Source organism: Elephantulus edwardii, unplaced genomic scaffold (assembly GCF_000299155.1).
Source record: "Elephantulus edwardii isolate Elephantulus edwardi_28Jun2011 unplaced genomic scaffold, EleEdw1.0 scaffold00050, whole genome shotgun sequence".
Lineage (NCBI taxonomy): Eukaryota > Metazoa > Chordata > Mammalia > Macroscelidea > Macroscelididae > Elephantulus > Elephantulus edwardii.
The window spans coordinates 14,968,083-14,980,912 of NW_006399800.1; the positions used below are offsets into that span (position 1 = coordinate 14,968,083).

Consider the following 12,830-nt stretch of genomic DNA (forward strand, 5'->3'; position numbering starts at 1 on the left):
GGCTGCTCCTTGGAGGCAAGGATTCTGAGGCTTTGTCTGACATACTTTGGACATGTTGTAAGGAGGGACAGGTCCTTGGAGAGGGACATCATGCTTGGTAGGGTAGAGGGACAGCGCAGGTGGGGAAGACCTTTTGTGAGGTGGATTGATTCAGTGACAGGGGTAATCGGGATGGGTGTGTCAGAGGCAATGCGATTGGCACAGGATAGAGCAGGGTTTAGGTCTGTTGTACATACGGTTGCTATGAGTCTCAAATGACTCGACGGCACATAACAACAACAACAATAGAAATAAAAAGGAAGTTCAGATATCCAACTTAGGTAGTAGACCCCAGGGTTATGCTGAATTCTAGCCAAGCAGGTTTTATGTATGTGACTGAATTTTTTTTTTTTGACACTGCCATTTTTTACTTAAGATTTTTATTGAAGACAAGGCCAAAGTGATGTTTATTTTTTTCTAGACAATAATTTATGATTCAAGACCTAAAAAGTCTAGTTAGAAATGCCTTTGGTCAATGTGTGACTAAATTAATATGTCTCAGCAGAACAAGTTGAGGTGGGGGGAAGTTTCCATCTTTATGAGTTTGGCTATTTGATACTGTTGTTCCTGAGTTCTTTTCAGAACTAATTGAATATATTTTTTCTTAACAAAGTTCTTTGAAAAACAAACTGTCAAAATAATAAATGCAATAATTTCTGAAAGACAAGTTATTTCCTCAGCAAGCTTTAGAATTGATGTTTTAGAACCACAAGTTCAATGCTAAAGTGGTACAATTTTGTTAAAATGGAATATTCCCAGAAAAGCACAAGGAAACAGAAATAACATTGATTTTGTTTTCCATTGCTTTTATGTGCCTACTAAGTTTTTATATGTGCTTTTTACCAACCTTTTTGTTTCCCAACAAAACTTTCTCATTACTATTTTGATTATATTTTAACTGTGTTTTTAAAATTAGTAGAAGTGCAGTATTTTTTTATCCATTTATATTAAATGTATTTATAGTTGATTCTGATCTGGGGTCTCCTAAAGTTAAAGTCAAGCTGTGATTTTATGTGCTGTGGCTTTGATGTAAGCTTTTTTTTTTTTTTTTTTTTAAAAAAAAGCCTTTGTATATTTTAGATTGTAATTCTGTTTTCTTTACCCCTTGCTGACTAAAGGGAATGTTCCAAACAAGGCAAATGGTGGAATTCTCCCAGAAGAAGTTGGGTCATGGAGGGGGAAGCTGTGGGAGAGAAAGCTGGTTGGGCAAAAGGGAGGAAAGGGATGTACAGCCCAGAATGAGAAACCAGCTCCATTTCTTAGGGGTGAACTTTCCAAGTAGTTAAGGCTTACATGAGGGTAATGGCTGTGGATTGATGTAATCTTGAGGGAGTAGAGGTTGGTGATCTTCGTCCTATCAAAATTGATTGCTTGCTGTGCGTCTGAGAGCTGGACAATTAATAAGGATGACAGAAAAAGAATTGATGCCTTTGAGCTGTGATGTTGGAGAAAAGCATTGAACATCCTATAGACAGCCAAGAGAACAAACAGATATGTCTTGGAGAGGGTGCAGCCAGAGTGCTGTTTGGAGGCAAGAATGAAGAGCCTTTGCCTTACATACTCTGGACATGTTGCTAGGAGGGGATATTCCTTGGAGGGGGAAATGATGCTGGAAAGGGTAGAGGGTCAGCGAAAGAGGATTGACAACCATGTGGATTGACAATGTGACTGCTGCAATGGGCTCTTGTGTTTCAGGAAGCATGAGGATGGTGCAAGATAGAGTTCAGATCTTCTTAGGGTCACTATGAGTCGTACTCAACAGCACTTAAGAACAACAACTACTACTGCACTCTATTTGTGACTTTGAGAAAGCAGTGCTGACATTTTTTTTTTAAATTTCTGTTTCGTCAACTGTAATGAGAGACCAACTCACAGTCTACTGTGAAGAGATAATGTGTGCAAAATTCTTTGTGAACTAAGATATGCTATAAATGGTACTGTAGTACTATGAAGATGTACAAACAGAACAAGAGTACACCACGTTGTTAAAAATTAAGAAATGTGTGCATCAGGGTTGTATCCTTTCTTATTCAATCTGTATGCTGAACAAAATATTTGAGAAGCTGAACTCTATAAAGAATCATCGTCAGTAACCTTCAGTATGCAGATGACACAACCTCGCTTGCTGAAAGTGAGGAGGACTTGAAACTTGATGCAGAAGATCAAGCATTGAAGATTTCAATATAGATTTCATCTTAATGTCAAGTAAACAAAAAGTATCGCTATTGAACAGAAATGCAACATTATGATATGATAGATGGAGAAAATATCTAAAATGCCAACAACTTAATCTTGTTTCAATCCACAATAAAATACTTGGTACTAGCAGTCAGGAGATTAGGAGACTTATTGCACTGGTAAAGTCTGCAGTCAGAGATATCTCCAAATTACTGAAGAATAATGATGTTAGTTTAAGGACTAAGGTGCACATGATTCAGACCATGGTCTCAATCTCTTGTTATGCTGCTGAGAGCTGGACATTGAATGAAGGTGATGGAAGAAAAATTGGTGCCTTTAAACTATGGCCTTGGAGTCGAGTACTGAATATGCCATCGACTGCCTTCTTGGAGAAGGTATAGCCAGAGTGCTCTTAAAAGGCTAGCATAACGAAGATTAGTTTCACATACTTTGGGCTTGTTGCCAGGACAGGTTATTCCTTGGGAAGCTATTTCATTCTTGGAAAGGTAGAGGGACAGTGAAGGAGAGGATGACTCTCAACCAGGTGGATTGACACAGTGACTGCAGCAGTGGCCTTGAGTGTGTCAAAGACGATGAGGATGGCACAGGATAGGAGGACAAAGGTTCAGATCTGTTGTTCATAGGATCACTAGGAGTTATATTTGACTTGATGGCACCTAACAACAACATTATTCAGTGAAGTTACCATACCACATGTTTTTGCCTTGGATCCTTTGACCAAATGGAATGATAGGAACTCAGAAAACTTTGCTACTAACTTCCTTACCTAGTATTTAATAATTAGAAAGGCATCTGTTGTTATGTGCTGTGGAGTAAACTTCAATTCACAGTACCCCATGTACAACCTTGTCCAGTTCTGTGCCATCTTCACAATCTCTGTTGTTCTTAAACCCATTGTTATAATCCATCTCTTTGAGGATTTTCTGTTCTCTAACACTCGGCTTTTCCAAGCATGATATCCCCTTACAAGGATTACCCTCTCCTTATACTATGACCAAAGTATGTGAGAACAAGTCGTATCATCCTTGCCTCTAAAAAGCAGCCTAATTTCACTTAATCTAAGACAGACTTTTTTGTTCTTTGGGTAGTCTGTGATATATTCTGTACCCTTTGCAATACCACAATTCAGAGGCATCGCTTCTTCAGTCTTCCTTATTCACTTTCCAGTATTATTCCAACTTTCACAAGGATATGAAGCAAGTGAAAATGCCATCGTTTGGATCAGATGTACTTTAGACTTTAAACTGACATCTTTGCTGTTTAACACTCTATAGAGGTTCTTTATAGCAGATTTGCCATTAGCACTCATCTTTTGATTTCTTGACTATTTTCATGGGTTTTGATTGGATCCAGGCAAGTGTGCTTATCTAATAGTGAGATTAGACTTTTCTCTCTCTCTTATGCTGTTGAAAACACACCCAGAACATTTATCAATTCAACAATTTGCACATGTACATTTCTGTGACATGGCTAATATCCTTCTAATTCTGTAACATCCTCATTTTCCTTTTCGGAAATGTTCCTTCGTCGTTAATATAAATTCAGTGCCTTTTATTTTTTTTTTTTACATTTTTTTAGTTCACTCATTGTTGCACATTTTCTTCCCTCTGCCTCCCCGTCAACTTTGCAGTGTTCCTCTTATTCCAAATTATTGTTATACCTACAATACATAACCATGTATTCTTTTCAGTTTTTGCTTCCCCTCCTCTGTTTCAGTGCTCATTATTTGTCAATGTTCATTATCTATGCACTCTTTTCTATTCTCACCCCAACCCCCAGTGCCAGTCCTATTCTATGACAGAGATGTTATGCAGTATTTGTCCTTTTGTTTCTGAGATATTTCACCCAGCAAAATGTAAAGCTTGCTTTCCAGCCTTTCAAATTGCTGTTGCCAGTTTGACTCCATATTAAGGTGTGGTTGTGAATCATTATTTATCAAATGTGAGGTTTATTTACAGAATTTGAGAATCAAATGTGGAGGATAGTCTGTCTAATTGTTCTCCTCCCTTAAAGCAGGATGGTATCTGATGTATATTATTAGTCTTGACAGTTGGTGGTTGGAGTCTCTTTCTAAATTTCCTAAAGAAGATTTCACAGTTTCCCCCTCAAAATTCCTTTTGTAAATTAACAATTCTTATGCCAAGTTCTTGCTTGTAGCTGACCTAAATCTGTAGTTGTAATTTAAGTCATTTCCCACCTCCCTCTCCAAACTTGCCTTTACTGGAGATAGAGAACAGCTGGTCAGCAGCCTTCTTATGATAATAACCCTTTGTATATTTAAAGAAGAGTTACTCAGTCCACTCACTCACCAGCTTTCCCACCCCCAAATTCATCAGCTTCTGTTCTCTGAATCATTCATTGCAATACTGTCCAACTCCCCCCTCCTATTAAGGGAGCTACTTTCAATGGTGGCTGATGGAGGGTGCAGCTAGCCAAGGAGATTCTGGGGGATTCCGTGCTACAACTTTCCTCATGCTTTGAGTATAAATACTAGGTTTCTAATAAGTTGTCAAAATACTCCCTAATGATCTTGAGAGGTAAATTACACACTTATCTCACAAATTCAGAGTTTGGCAAAAATATTTATCAGCTGTTCCTGGGTGGTACAAATGGTTTGCACTCATTATTAATTTAAAGTTTGGCCCTTCAAATGCATCCACCAGAAGAAAATTCAAGTGATCAGCTTCCATAAATGCAACAGCCAAGAAAACTGTATGGGGCAGTTCTACTCTTAACACCATGAGGCCACCATGAATTGGAATGGACTAGAAGGCTGTGGGCTTTTGTTTAGAGTTCAGCCTTTCCAGTTCCTCTGTTTGCTCAGCCAGCCATCCCATTAAACTTCTACCTTACCTTCTAAAGACAACTCTGATAGCTCTGCTCTCTTAGATTTGGGCTTGGATGATAATGAGCTAAAACTTAACTTGAGTGCAGTGTCCACTCAGAAGTGCGCCAATAGTCTAAGGCTTCCTTAGCATCTACGTGCAGCCAGAAGATAAGAACCCTGAGGAGTATTGAGTTCATTAAGCTGATTGTATGAGGTTACAGAGTGGGCTCTGTTAATAAGCTGAATATGTGTGCAATTATGTCTCTACAGGCTTATTACCCGGATCTATTTGTCTGGGTCAGTCAAGAACCATTTCCAAATGAGGAAATGGAAGGAAGGCTCCCCAAGGTAAGACCTTGAGCTACTATCTCATTAGCATGCATCTCAAATTAGAAACAACTTTTCTGGAATCGAGTTACTTGTTCCTTACTCTAATATCCGTTATATTCTATATAAAACCTAGAAAGCCAAAATCATTGTCTTTGAGTTGATGCCATGTATAGCAACCTTCTCTAATAATAATTCAGTAGCTTGATCCTGTAACAACCTTGAAAATAACATTTTTAAAACTTGGACCCTAAAATTCCATTTTTTTTTGTTTTTTGGGCTTTTTCCTACTAGTCTATTTATAAAATTCTAATACAAACTTGAACAAATTCTTTCCATTTCCCTCACCCCCCACTCATCAAATTCTAAAATTCCATATTAATATTTAGTTATCTTCATTTCATATATCCTAAACATGTCCTTTTAAGAATTATTAAATTAATTTATCAAATGAATATATTTTTTATTTTCAATTTTATCTGTTCTTAGTTGGTAAACTAAAACATATTTTACATATAAAGTATATTTTAGTCTGCTGATAATATCTGAATATCTAAGTTTACCTATTGAACAAGGTTAGTCTGTTTATTACCTATAAACAGAAAGTACTATTCCTAATATTTAGTCCTAAAAACATTTCCTATAAACAAACATACTTTCACTATTCTGACATCTTAAGTGCCGTTAAAAATATATAAAATTTAAATTTCGGATTTTAGCACTATTTCTGGCAAAAAAATACTTATCAGTTTTTACTGTAGATACTTTTGGGCTTTGCCTGTTAAGGTAAATATCAATTTGACCTCAAGTAAGAAGGTTGTACTTTTTACTAATGATCTGATTATTTTGCACTTAATAAAGAAAAACAGTCCATAAGGAAGAAAATGTTCATTTTAAATGTTCATAAAGAAAATTGACCAGTGGTAGGACTTTCCCAGATATTACTGGCCTGTTTATGAAACTTACTTTATAGAAATTATTTCAGTAGTGCCTTATCCTTTACTGACAGGCAGAGTTGAAGAAGGTGACTCAACTGGCAGTTTGCACTCAAACTAAACAATCCTAAATCACATTTAGTCTTTCAGAGAATTTCTGAAGGTCAAGGTTGAAATTATTGGCAGGAAAGAAGGTGAACAAAATGGTTTTGGCTCTGCCTGAGCCAGGCTTATGCTGATCTTTAAGAGTTGGAGTAGAAGGGACCTGAAATACAGAATGCTACTTACTCAGGCTTTGCAGAGGGACATTATGCTTGGAAAGGTGGAGGGTCAGTAAAAGAGAGGAAGATCCACAATCAGGTGGATTGACATAGTTACTGCAACAATAGACTCAAATGTGTTGGAGATGTTGATGACACAGGTTAGGTCAGTTGTTCATAGAGTCACTTGAGCTGTGTTCACCTTGACAGCACCTAACAACAGGCATTGAGTAAAACACACTTCTGTCCCTCACCTCATCATCACCATCAAATTAGCAGCTGCAGGGCCAATTCAGACCATGACTTCCCCCTTATTAAGGGAGAAAGCAAAGTATAGCTTTTCTATTAGTTCCTGTCCTGTGGAAGCAGTCAAATGCCATTGATAGTGTGCCATCAAACAGAGGCACTATTCCTCAGTGACATAAGCAGTGTCTTCTTTCTTTTCCTCCATGTCTTAGACTCGCCAACACTGACACATGCACCTGGGACCCTGGTGCTGTGAGTCCAAGGTCTTTTATGAGTTCAAATTCTCCACTCGTTCTAGGCCTTGGAAACCACATAAGGCAGTTTTTTGTCATTATGAGTCAAAATCAACTCCACAGCAGTAAGTTGACTCGTTCCGAAAGGCATGGTGTACAATAGTTAATGCTCAGATGCAAACTAATAAACCCAGTAATTGCTCCTCTAGATAAGTATGCAGCAATGTGCCCCTATAAAATGCTGTAGCCTTGGCAATAATGGGGCAGTTCTGCTCTGTCCGGTAGGGCACTAGAAGTCAGAGTTAATGGCGCTGGGTTTTGTTGTTGGTTTGGTAACTCATTCGGCTCTCTAAACATATGATTAGTATTTGAAGCAAATATATCTATTTTTCCTGTAGTTTTCCTTCTGGAAAAGTCTATCTTTGTGCAATTGTAAAAAAAAATGACATTGGCTTACTTGATAAGAAACACTTGATTGAGTAAGAGAGACTGATTAATCAACCAGCAGTAGTCAGCAAGGACAGCCATTGAGCCTGATGCAGAGCGGTGAGAATGACAGGCGGGAGAACCAGTTTGTGGGAGCCCATAGGCATTCCTGCTGTTTTCTCTCCCCTTCAGCCATCTAGACCATTCAGTTTCCTTAATCTGGTTAAAAAAAAGAAAAAAGATAGCTAGTTGTCAGGCTAGTTGATTCCAATTCATGGCAACCCCTTGTAACAATACAAGTGCTCCACAGGGCATGTCATCTTTAATAAAGCACATAACCAGGCCTTTTTTTCCACAGTGCTACTAGATGGGTTCCAACTGCCAGTGTCTAGATTGATCTGAAAAGAAACACCAACAACAAACTCACTGCTGTTAACTTGGCTACGTTTTAACTCTGAATGACATTGGTAGCCACCCTCCATCAGTGTAAACATTTACTGAAGAGACTGCTCATCTTTCTTTCAAAAAGTGACTGGTGGATTTGAACTGCAGACCTTTTCATTAGCAGTCAGATATACCTGCTATGACAGTGCAGTTCTTTTTAGATTAGTAGTCAAACACAAACTATTTGTTTTCTTCCCTACAGTCCTCAGTCTGACAGGGTCATTATATGCTAGGTGGTGAAATAAAGTATGGCTGTGAGGGTTCTTTTGTAAGAGACTTAGACACCTTCTTATCCCTTCTTCTAGAATGACTAAAGTTGTTCTCAACTCAAAATTCAACTTACTGCCGTGGAATTAAAACTGCTGACCCTGCAGCAGTTTTTCAGAGGCTGCAAATCATGTGGGAGGAGACTGCCCATCTTTCTCCCCTGGAGCAGCTGGTAGATTCAAACCACCCACCCTTGAGTTGGCAGTGCAACTCTATCCACTAGACCACCAACATTTCCTTCCTCTAAAAGGACAGAAAGACTGTATCAGGCTTTTCTTAAAAAAATTATGTAACCTCAGAGTGCACACACATAATGGATATTCAGGAGATTATAGTCAATGAATGAATGCGTGAGTATTTTTAGACTTCACACAAATTAATTAGGTAGCAAAACTGGTCAGTTAAGACCTGAAATAATCACCTTTACAATTTGGGATTTTGGAGGGGTTTTGTTTTGTTTTGTTTTAAGGAAAAAGAGGTAGGGAGCTCTGATGGCCTAATGGCAATAAGGCACGTTGTTCAAATCCACCAGCTGTTCTGAGGAAGAAGGATGGGGAATCTCCTCCCATGCAATTAACTGCCCCTGAAAACCCACCGGAGGGGCAGCTCTGGGTCGTTTCCAACTCCACAGTACCAGCTGTAGTTGCCGTAGTCTGTATATGTCAAAGCAGAACTGTGCTCCACAGAGTTTTCTTGAGTGGGTTTTGGGGTTGTTTTGTTTTGTATTTTTTTTCTGCAGTAAATTGCCTGCCTTTCTTCAGGTCACCTCTGAGTCAACTCAGCCCCCCAGTATTTGTTACTAGCCAAGCATGCTAGTGATTTACAACAGAGATGACACTTCAACACATCCCCTACACTGCACACATCCCACCTTGTTCTTTATTTCTTTAAGTTGTGTATTTTTCTTGGAGGTAAAAGATTAGTCAGACCTAGACTTACATGTAAAGAGATTAATATTCTGTGTGTTTAATTTTGAACAGGATAAATCTGAGCTGAAATAGACAGTTTTAAGGCCACCCATGGAAAAGGTGCTGTGATTGAATGAAATAACATTTGTGAACTGTTGATTTCCCTTCCTGACCTGTGACAGTTAACAATGTCATTACATTAACCAAATTGAACTCATTTGTTCAAAACCTAAGCTTGTCATATTGTGAGCCTTGCTCTGCTTGATGGAAAAACAAAAGCATTATTTTAAAGCCATTGGTATTGCAGTAGATTTCTTTTTATAATCTTAGGATTGCGTGCCAAAATCTCAAGTCTGAAAGTATTCTCAGCACTGAAAGGAATTGCCCATTTTAATACTTTTGGAAATTTGCCTAGATCTTTAGTGTGTTTGTAGGTGTCTGTGATGAATTTTTTCATTTGTAATTTTCTGGTTCTCATTACTGTTTAATTATATCAAACTTCCTTTAAAATATTCTAAGATGGGAACATTGAAGCGCATAGTTAGAGAATTTTAATATATGCTCTTAAAATGCAGTATACTCTTAAAGAGTAGGACTTTTTAAACACAAAATTTAGGTACATCAGATATTTAATATGGAAAATTTGTACTGTAAATAAGGCTTTTTGGAGTTGGATTATCCGTTTCATTTAGTTCACTGTGAGATTACTGACAACATTTATTTGGATTCAGATTGCTTGGAAATTTCTGACTTCTGGATTTGGTTTTAGTTTTGTTTTGTTTTTAATAATCAAATACAATGATTTATAAGTAACAGCACATGACTTTAACCTAAGTATTTACATTCAGTCAAATAATTGCTTATTGAGGCTTCCCTGTTAAAATATGTGATCCAGGGTGGAGGTGAGGGTAGACTCTAAGGCCATAAATATGTTTCCTACAGAAACTTTAGTGATTAAAAGTTTCACTAAGAGACTATTTTTAAATCTTCATTTGTCTGTCTGAAAGAGATATTAAAATGTGTGTGGCAAATTAAGATGTTCCTTTTGCATTTCTTTATGGACTTCGCTGCCCTCTCTTCTTGCCTTTGTTAAGATAGAGAGCTTCTTTGTCAGCAGATGCCAGTGGAAGCAGCATGGTCCACCGGTCATACTGAAGCCCAAAACCTCACTCATCAGCGTGTGAGGAGAAGCATAAAATAGCCCCCATCTTTCATACTAGCTGCATCTACTGTCATCTGGCCTTGGTTTCTCACTGTCCATTATTTATAACAACTACTGTCTATTCCCAAGTATATCCCTTCCAAACCCTTCCACTTTTGGTTCTAACTTCTGACCGTCACAGAATGTGCCAGTTGTTTATGCAATAAGTCACACATAACTATGATTTCTACCATACTTATTTTTATTATATGTTAGAGCATGGGCCATCAACTTCCTGTGCCACGGAGCTCTTGTTGTATAGCCCATAGAGGCTTACTGCTACCTGGAAGGTGAGACTCTCTGGTAGTTCAAATCCACCAGCTGCTCCAGGAGATAAATATGGGCATTCTCCTCCTTTTAGAGGTTATTTACAGACTCTGAAAAACTGTTGGAGGCTCAGCTATGAGTCAGTTTCAATGGGACAGCAATGAGTTGTTGTTTTGTTTTTATCTACCATTGTCAGAGAAACCCTAGTGATACAGTGTTTGAGCACATGGCTCCTAATTGAAAGGCCCACCAGCTGCTCACTGGATGAAAGATAGCACTCTGTCTTCCATAAACATTTACAGCCTTGAAACCCTTTGAAACAGTGCTACTCTGTCCTGGGAGTTTCACTGTAATTGAGACTCGAATAGACAGCAATAAGTTTTGTTTGTTTATTTACTTATTTTTTGTTAACTATTCTCCTTGACTCAAAAGATCAGGAGGGAAGGTATTTCAGAAGCAGTCAGATTGGCTCAGGATAGAGCAGGGTTCAGAGTTATTGTGCATAGGGTCGCTGTGAGTCACGGAGTCTACTCGGTGGCACAAAACAACATTCTTATTGACTCTTATAAAATGTATATGAAAACATTTCCACTCGTACCTCTCAGCCAGCCTGTTAGTGGGCCCTGTCTGACCCTAGAGAATGGTGCCCCCACCACTAGAATAGCACTTTATTTTACTGGAGCAGAAGAGGCTAATTTCTAATTAATGTCCCCACAGACCTACCTACTGTTTACGTTAAGATGAACTGTATTATTAATATGTAAAATCTTTTTGCAAAACATCAGTTTAAGGATAAAATGTAGGGAGGAGAAACAGCCTTATAAATGGTTTGAGAAGCATGCTAACTTTGTCTCTTTTCTATGTCTGTTTGTTTGTGGCCTCATCTACTTTTCAGGGAAGACTTCCTGTCCCAAAGGAAGTAAATCGCAAGAAGGGCGAAGAGACTGCTGCTGCCTCCCTGACTCTGCTTGGCGGCGAAGAAGTCCTTCCCCCAAGAATCAGTTACCTCTACTCTTTTTAATCATAACACCTCCATTTGTATCACATATGGTGTATGGGTATTGATGAGATCATGGTATCATATATGGGATTTTTTTCTGTGTAAATCATCAAGTATAAGAAGAAACTATGGGACTCTGAGCCTTGCTTTAGAGAATTTACAGTGGACAAATAGGTATCATCAAACAGTTTTTAATCATTCTGACTCTGGTGAAAACGCTCAGAATTTCACACTGTGAATCCACGTTTACAACCCTTACAGGTGGGCCTTCAGGCCTGGTTCGCTACAACAATGTCTTCCACAACTCAAACTCCTACTGCTCTCACACAACTGGTCCACTCCTGCCTTTTCACTCACACAGCTCCTGACTGCTTCTGGCAGAGGCTGAGAGTCCCCCTATTTTTTTTTTTTTAAAATTTTTCATTTAGATGTAACAAGCCTAGTAGTTTATGTTCATCGATTGTCTGTATATCTCTATATTTTACCCATGTACTCTTTTGATGTATAGAAGTAGTTTGAAACTCATTGTTTCCTTGTGGTAAGTGACCGAGATGCTGCCACAGGACCTGAGACACTGATGAATGGTGCTATTTTGGACTTTCAACATGCTCCTTGGCGAGGTAGCTCTGATGGAGTTATTTTTTATTTCCATGTTCTAAGAAGGTGTTGGTACTTTGTTTCCCTGAATGTTGTTCTCTAGACTGGATTGACTTGTTTTCCTTGTGTCTTCAGTGTGGCTTTCTTCTTCAGTGTTGTAGGTTAAGTAAATGCTACCAGAGAGTAAGAGACAGCTGTCTCATGAGTTGGCCCTCAGAAACGTGCAATCGCTGTAGCGGGAGCAATCACAAAACTGTAATTTATTTACCAAATCTCCTTCTTTCTGTAGCCTCGCCTGCCTAACTGAGAGGGGAAAAAAAGCAATAATTTTACAGGCATTTTCAGGTGAATGTTTGGGTTCTTTTTTGTCTAAAAAGATATTTGAAAAAGGGACAAACTTTTTGACAAAAGGTCTCTGAAAAAAAAAATCCCAAAACCTGGCATCTTCATATGAATATGAAAACTACACATTTCCCAGAAATTAAGTTGGGGAAAAATAGCTTTACAAAATGTAAAAGAAAAAGAAGGGAGAGCATTATTTTTTTGGGGGGGGGCAATTTTGATAAGCAAGGTGTACAGTTTGCATTTTTGTCCTTGCTCCCAATGAAATGGATCAACAAACTAAAATCAGAAAATACCATCTACTCATGGAAT

General features: G+C 38.3%; 1 protein-coding gene across 1 annotated transcript in view; it reads left to right on the top strand.

Annotated features, from left to right (window-relative positions):
* Positions 1-12,544, top strand: part of LOC102843385 (neuronal regeneration-related protein-like) — a 41,151-nt gene extending 28,607 nt beyond the window's left edge. The window contains exons 3-4 of the mRNA XM_006886689.1: positions 5,336-5,413; positions 11,475-12,544. Coding sequence (XP_006886751.1) covers positions 5,336-5,413; positions 11,475-11,600 — 204 coding nt within the window. The 3' untranslated portion in view covers positions 11,601-12,544. The remainder of the gene's footprint in view (positions 1-5,335; positions 5,414-11,474) is intronic.
* Positions 12,545-12,830: the final 286 nt, after the last annotated feature.